At 38.4% G+C, this 7590-nt stretch overlaps 1 protein-coding gene across 7 annotated transcripts; it reads left to right on the top strand.

The window, feature by feature from the left end:
- Positions 1-3496, top strand: LOC113703133 (pentatricopeptide repeat-containing protein At5g39680). Of its 7 annotated transcripts, none has more exons than XM_027224400.2 (4): positions 1-2321; positions 2412-2556; positions 2672-2790; positions 3030-3496. In XM_027224400.2, exon 1 carries the CDS (start codon positions 16-18, stop codon positions 2218-2220), a length of 2205 nt encoding a protein of 734 aa, XP_027080201.2. In that variant the 5' UTR covers positions 1-15; the 3' UTR covers positions 2221-2321; positions 2412-2556; positions 2672-2790; positions 3030-3496. The 7 variants fall into 7 exon arrangements, with proteins under 7 accessions (XP_027080201.2, XP_071918111.1, XP_027080199.2 ...); XM_072062010.1 differs by having other exon boundaries at positions 2412-2589; XM_027224398.2 differs by having other exon boundaries at positions 2412-2790.
- Positions 3497-7590: the final 4094 nt, after the last annotated feature.

Raw genomic sequence — 7590 nt, 5'->3', positions numbered from 1 at the left:
CGAGTCAGACATTTAATGGTTCTCAAATTGTTACTAATAATAGAAGCCCATCAACTGGTATATAATGAATGGATAGCCTCATTAGCTGGCGGGAGTCCATCAATGCCCGCGCAAAAGCCGCCGTTCGATCCCCGATCAGTTATTAATTGGCAGGCGCCTTGGCGCCTAAAATCAAACCACGATCACCCTGCAGTCAAGCTACTGAAAATTTCAGCAGGCACAAAAAACCTCAAGCTTGGCACAATAATTCATGCCCATTTGTTAGTATCCAACCAAGCCTCCGAAAACAATGTTGTTGAGAACAATACTTTGCTTAATCTTTATGCCAAATGTGGCCAATTATCAGGCGCACAACGGGTGTTTGATGGAATGCGGATGAGAAATGTGGTGTCATGGGGCACCTTAATGGCTGGGTATTTCCATGCTGGGTTTTGTTCAGAGGTTCTTGAATTGTCGCGAGACATGGTTAAAGTGGATAATTTGCGGCTTAATAAATATGTGTTATCCACAGTTCTTTCTGGTTGTGCCGGTGATGGCTTGTATTGTAAAGGCCAGCAATGTCATGGCTATGCGGAGAAGTCTGGGTTGATTTTCAATCAACATGTGAAGAACACACTTATGTGTATGTATTCGATGTGCGAGGATGTGGAAGGGGCTATGAGGGTTTTTAATGGGGTGCCTGGCATTGATATTTTCACGTATAATTCGCTTTTGACTGCACTTTTGGAACACGGGTCTTTGAGTGAAGCATTGGATGTTTTTAGGAAGCTGCTAGAGGCGGATGTGGAGTGGGATGGTGCCTCTTACGTGGGTGTTTTGGGCCTTTGTGCTTGTCTTAAGGATTTAAAGTTGGGCTCACAAGTTCACAGTAGAATGTTGAAATCCGGTTTCAATTCTGATATGTTTGTAAATTGTGCAATGATAGATATGTATGGAAAATGTGGTGAGATTACAAAAGCAAGAAAAGCTTTTGGCTCATTAAAAGCTCGGAATGTGGTCTCTTGGACTGCAATCTTGGCTGCTTGCTTACAAAACGAGTGCTTTGAGGAAGCACTAAAGCTATTCTTTGAGATGGAAACTGACGGTGTTAGGCCAAATGAGTACACATTTGCGGTGCTGTTGAATTCCAGTGCTAGCTTATCAGCTGTAGCATATGGAACTTCATTACATGCACATATAGAAAAGGTGGGGTATGAAGATTTCGTCATAGTGGGGAACGCTTTGGTTAATATGTACTCGAGGAATGGAGATATTGAATTGGCTTACAGCGTCTTTGCAAAAATGCGGTCTCGAGATCCTATTACTTGGAATTCCATGATATCTGGTTACTCTCACCATGGGCTTGGTAAGGAAGCCCTGACTGTGTTTCGTGACATGTTAGCTGCAGAAGAGAAACCAAATTATGTTACTTTCATTGGGGTTCTCTCTGCTTGTGGACATTTGGGTCAAGTAGAACAAGGGTTCTACTATTTGAACCATTCCATGAACATGCTCGGGATTGAACCTGGTTTGGAGCATTATACCTGTATTATTGGGCTTCTTGGAAAGGCTGGACAACTCGATGAAGCTGAGAATTTCATGAGATCAATGCCAGTCAAATGGGACATTGTTGCCTGGCGAACTTTGCTTAATGCTTGTCATGTACAACGGAATTATCGTGTAGGAATGCGAGCTGCAGAAGTCATCTTGCGAATGGATCCTAATGATGTGGGAACTTGTATCCTGTTGTCTAACATGCACGCCAAGTTCAAAAGGTGGGATGGTGTTGTCAAAATGCGGAAACTAATGAGAGAAAGAAACATTAAGAAAGAACCAGGATTGAGTTGGACAGAAATAAGAAACAATACCCATATCTTCATTGCAGGTGATAACAAGCACCCAGAGTCTGTTCAAATTCAAAAGAAGGTTAGAGAGTTGTTGGCTGAAATAAAGCCACTTGGTTATGTACCAGATCAGGCTTCTGCACTGCATGATGTTGAGGAGGAGCAGAAAGTAGATTATCTTACTTTCCACAGCGAGAAGCTTGCTATAGCGTATGCACTGATGAAGACACCTCCAAATGCACCTATTCGTGTCATCAAGAACCTTCGGATATGTGATGATTGCCATTCTGCAGCAAAACTTATTTCAAAAGTTACAAACAGGCTCATTGTCATAAGAGATGCTAATCATTTCCATACTTTTCGCAATGGAATTTGTTCCTGTGCAGATTATTGGTAACATTTAAATATCAAATCATCTAGGGGCGATCAAATGAGACTATTGTTTGCGAGCTGCAAGTTATGGCATCGAACTGGCTGGCTCGGTTAGCTTGACCAACAGTTACGTATATGCTGGCTTAGTTCTTGTTTATCTTGCTTTCAGTCCTATTATGTATTAAACAACTCACAATTTTTCTGTTTCTATAGCAGGTCTTGAAGGTCTTAGCACTAATGCCAATCTTTACATAAGATTCCCAGGAATCCCAATGTGAGGCCCATGGCAACAGCAGTTAGAGAGTTAATGATATCTGAGAGACAGCGCGACAGCTTGATATTTCTGAACCATTACCTATAGGTGAAGGTTAACTCAGCTTTTCAAGGATAAGCTGTAATTCCTCGTACTCTTGTGTTAATTTGGATTTCCTTGCTTTTCACCAAATGCATTTAATTTTAACCATTTATATGTATAGCGAGTGCAAAATATGAAGTCTGCAGAAGCACTTTCAGTCTTTCAGAGGCGCATCATTGGCAAAGCTTTGAAAGCTGTACACAAGAGATCATACTTCCCGGAGGAATTTATTCAATGAAAGTCAGTTATTCATTTGCAAAGCCTTTGACTCTGTTAGGGCTTGTTATACCCAAAGTGAAAGAAACCAAACCCCTTTCTTTTCTAAGTTTTGCATTTCTGTGCTACAATCAAGCATATTGATTTCCTAATGATTGATAATATTTTTCTATTCTTCCATTTTCCTCTAATATGTTGTTTGCTTATTATGCAAACTTAAGTACAATCTGCTGATCATTCTGTCTTTTGGAATTCGGGAACAGCCTGTGGAGCTGTCGATGTCTAAAACCACATGGCCTCGCACTTCTTGAGTCAGATTCAATGGATCTCGTGGAGAAGAAAAACGGTGCAAAACAACAAATTTCATTTGATGTTTCAGTGAATTGTTTTACCTGCCCTGCTCCTTATTTTGGTGATTTCACTAGTCTCCAAGCATGCATATTCGTGACTTTCGTACATTTTTGTTTATAGCTGGGAGGTATATCCCTGGCTTCTTTCCCGTTAGAGGAATTGCAGGCTTTAAGGCTTGCATGACTACTCTATCATTCTTCTTTTCTCATGATAGGAAAGTAATGCTGTTGACTACTATTATATCCCATTTCCTATGTCTTAGCCGTACTCCACTTACTGTTTCATCCACTTGTTTACATGAATTAACTAGAAGCAGTATTTGCACTGACTTCCTTTTGTGTACAATATTCAATAAATTATGGTCCAGCCTTTTCTTGAATTTATTACTTATACTTCGAATTAGTTCTCGATTTCTAGTTGTTTGTCCTGTTTCTGCATGGCTTATTTTCTTTAAATTTTGAACCTAAAGGATTGAATGAACCAGCAAGTGGCATCAGAAATATTTTTGGAGGAGCAAAGTTTTGTGACGATTGTGCGCACAATACATGAATTTTCCTTCTCTATTGATGCTTCATTAGTACCCCCAAACTCGAGCGATTAGCAGCCTAATGCACTTGGTATATGGTCAAAACTCAAAACACTTCTCTCTTGCATCATTTGTACTCGTGGTTGGTGTAGATCAAGAAGAAAATGTCCCAGAACAGGATTGTTGAATTAATAAATGTTTCTTTCTTGGGTCCAAGAAAAATGGGGTTCCTTTAGGCTAAACGGGACAGTGATTAGAATCTGAGGGGACCCAGAAGCCCGCGTGTCCTCGATGGATTTGGTTGTTTGCTCAAAATAATTCCAAATTTTGAGGCATACAAATCTTCACGTAATTTGTCTGGTTTTGAAAGTCTACCGATTATCTCGTCTTGTTTCATTTTGAATCTACTCGTCACTCATCCTCTCTGATCCATGCAGAGGAAGATCTTACCAGTTTCTCGAAAGACAAACTGGTTCATTGGATTGTTCCACGTCGAATACTTTTGTATTAGGCATATTATTCATTTTTCCCTTGTTGTTGAAAAGTTCTAGACAAACCCTAAAAACTGGAAGATTTTGCAGCACAATTCCTAACTGCAGGTAAGACATTGAATCGTGATAATATGGGATTGGTAGGCAAATATTCCTCAAACGTAAAATTAGAGTAGTTATGAGTAACAAATTGTGGATGAAAATTTACATAATTCGAAACTAAAAAACTATGTATAAGAACTAAGATTAGCAAAGGATGGCTAGAAATAATGGGAGTAGTGGATCTATGAAATGACAGAATCGGTTACAAGTTATACATGGCATGGCATGGCATAATCGAGTCGATAGTTGCAAATTTCCACAGCACACGCAACCTGGATTTGGTAAGTGTACAGTCATGTTTGAACATAATCAGACATGGATGATATTTAGGCGGAGATGGAGGACCTCAGAATTCAGGTATTTTTACTTTCCTTCTTTTGTTGGTTTTCTAGAAACGTGGAGAGGGAATAGCACAGTATAAGATGAACAAAGAGACAACCGACACCTTCAAAAAGTTCGGCAAGCATGCGTTGAACTTGACCTTAACTAGAATAAAATTCGTCCGGTCGCCCTCTTCTGGTGCAAAATTAAATCAACTTCTAGTTTTCCGACTCCTTTGTTCCATTTTCATGAGCAAGTTTACTGATAAGTTTTACAGTTTGAAGAATTCGTGTCCCAAAATTTCCTTCCTTGATGTGGGCCGTTAATTATACGCATGCATGAAAGGCAAAAACTTTCTTATATCATAAATAATTGGACAGAAAAACGTAGATAATTCGTATGATAGTTGCGTCATATTTTCAACCTTATAAGGTGTTTCAATTACGATAATAATGTTGAAGTAACGGTACATTTAATGTCTTTATACAATAGACAACTATAGTTCTTGAAAAAGGAGTTAAATGAAGATCATTTATTCATTTGTATGTGCCAAAAGTTTAAAGACTATTCTTTTGCTTTCTAATACTATAATACTTTAGTTTCATTTTTTTCAGGTGAAAAGGAAAATAAATTACTATTTGAAAACAAGAGAACAATACTAACTTTTATTTTGGATCTATTCATGTTTAAAATAGGCTTCAAATGCAATTACTCAATAAATTTAGGGGGGCAATATAATGAAAGAAAGGAAATTTGAAATTTTCAGGGGGTGTACATATAAGATAAAATTTAAAATTTGTTAAGGCAGCTTTAGGAGCTTTTCATAAATCATAATTGAGGTGGGGCAATAAAAACCCACCCTCAATTATGCTTAGCTCTGCTCCTGTATACAGGCGAGAATTTTAGTTGTGCCTCTTATATACTATTTGAGGAAAAGATTGGATGGGTTAGGGCAACGCCTCTGGAACCATTGATGACTCGCGGAAGTTATTATAAATCGTTCACCAATATATTTTCACATCGATTACAGTTTTGAATACACAATCTTTTATAAAAAAAGTGCTCATTTCTTTTCAATTGATTGAGCCAACCTGTGTTGAACTTTAAACTCGATTTGAGACATAATTCATCGGCAGCAGTATTTAAGAGAAAAGATCGATAAAACAAGTCGGGTCATAGCCAGTAGGCCTAGAAGGTTGAATTTGACCGTGCAGGACCAGAAAAAGAGAGGGAGGGAGAGACGTAAGGGAGTGGGGAAGGAAAGGGTATTCCTTTCACGTTGTGTGAGGCATCAAAGAGATGAACAAAGTCAATTTTACCAGCTCAACTCGACCTGTTGAACTATCTCCAACTATCCTAAGACGGACGGTACTCTTCGTCTGGATTCTTCGTACTACGCATACCACATGGTACTGAGTTTTCAAGCCACCGCCCGGATGTTAACAGCTTTAGCCCTTCAAATTGAAAAGGGTTATCCGTAACAATCAGGATATACATATAGCTGTAAACATCATACTAGTAGAGGTGGCATCAACTGTCTTCTGTAGCAGGCATCTTGATCTTCATCTGCGTATGTTTTTTCAGGCGTCTATTAATGTAATTTTTGGTAGATAGTGGTAATGTATCAATTCACAGAACAAAACATCCATCGTTTAGTTAAAGGCAAGTTTGCCCGCCCCGATGATTAAGGGACTACCAAGCCTACAAGATGATCCATAACAGGCAAAGAATTATAAGTGAGCTCAATCATAATCATAATCATAATCTAGAAGGCCAACTATCCTTTCGAGTCATGTCTAACGAAAATTCTGACAAGGTCACATCATGAGAGTGCGTTACAGCAAGCATACAAAAGCTATATGGTAAAAGAAAGGTTTCTTGTTTGTGTTGGGGAGATGGGAAGCAAATCCAGACGTGGGCTATTGAGTGGGGGAGGGTGAGACTTGAGAGGAGCTGGTAGGGATTCTAGCTAGGATTACCATAAAATAATAATAAAAAAGGGATAAAATCTATCCAACTACAAGCTGTAAGATTTATTTTGAGATTAAGCTAATAGGGTGTTTGACTAGCAACATCAAGTCCAGTCCAAAGCAGATCTCTCAGACGTCACTGTAAAACCCCACACCGCGTGGACACTAGTCTAGTCTCCATATAGCAATACCAAATCCCCTTCTCAAAGCAATTCTTCAATTCAATTTGTTGTCAAATTAATGCATTTATACGTGCATAAAAATGTATCCATATAAATAATGCAGATGTGTAAATTTCATTTTACATGTGTGGCTTTTTCTTCACCATTAATTCATCACACCAAAAAAAAAAAAAAAAATCCCATCATGAATTCTTTGGTCCAATAATTAATTAGGTCCCAACCCTCCAGAAACTACAATTAAGAATCCCAACTATAAGAAAATTACGTGGCTGGCTGTATCTCCAACGCTATCTGCATATGTTAGTATAATATGTGTGCCTGTGTGTTTTTATTTTTTGGCCCATTGAAAGAAAAAGAAGAAAAGTTCGACTTAAGAGACCACAAGGGACTGAAGGAGAAGCTAATATTAGAACGTCATAAGAAGTAAATTAAATAATTACTGCTTCCATGATGATGTATGTGAATTATTTTTGTTTTTCTTTAAGGGAATCAACAATGATTGCCTGTCTAATTCTTTGATAACTCGTACCTGAATCATTTTCACTTCATGTGTGCATCTGTATGTATTATTTAGACTACATATACAGTTGTCAGTTGCCTTGAAAGTTAGAACACGTCAAAATAGTTTGCAAGAATCTAAAGACGCTGTCTCAATAATTTCACCCTTACTCTGTCCGTTAACGATTTCACCCTTTGTTCTGTTCAAAGCTGGATGCATGATGCATGTGCACAATTATCAGATTATGATCATACAACACTAGTGCTACTACATAACCTTCCAAAAAGCAGCAATATCATCAGTCAGACTCAGAGCGGCACGGCTCTGGATGTAGGAGATATCATAAATATATGGTACATATCAAGTTGGGTAAGGCTGTCTA

This window comes from Coffea arabica, chromosome 8e (assembly GCF_036785885.1).
Source record: "Coffea arabica cultivar ET-39 chromosome 8e, Coffea Arabica ET-39 HiFi, whole genome shotgun sequence".
NCBI classification, from domain to species: domain Eukaryota; kingdom Viridiplantae; phylum Streptophyta; class Magnoliopsida; order Gentianales; family Rubiaceae; genus Coffea; species Coffea arabica.
This window is presented reverse-complemented; position numbering and strand designations above follow the sequence as displayed.

What these genes read in the sequence shown, in the direction of transcription:
- LOC113703133 (XM_027224400.2), top strand. Translation starts at nt 16, where the DNA reads ATGGTTCTCAAATTGTTACTAATAATAGAAGCCCATCAACTGGTATAT.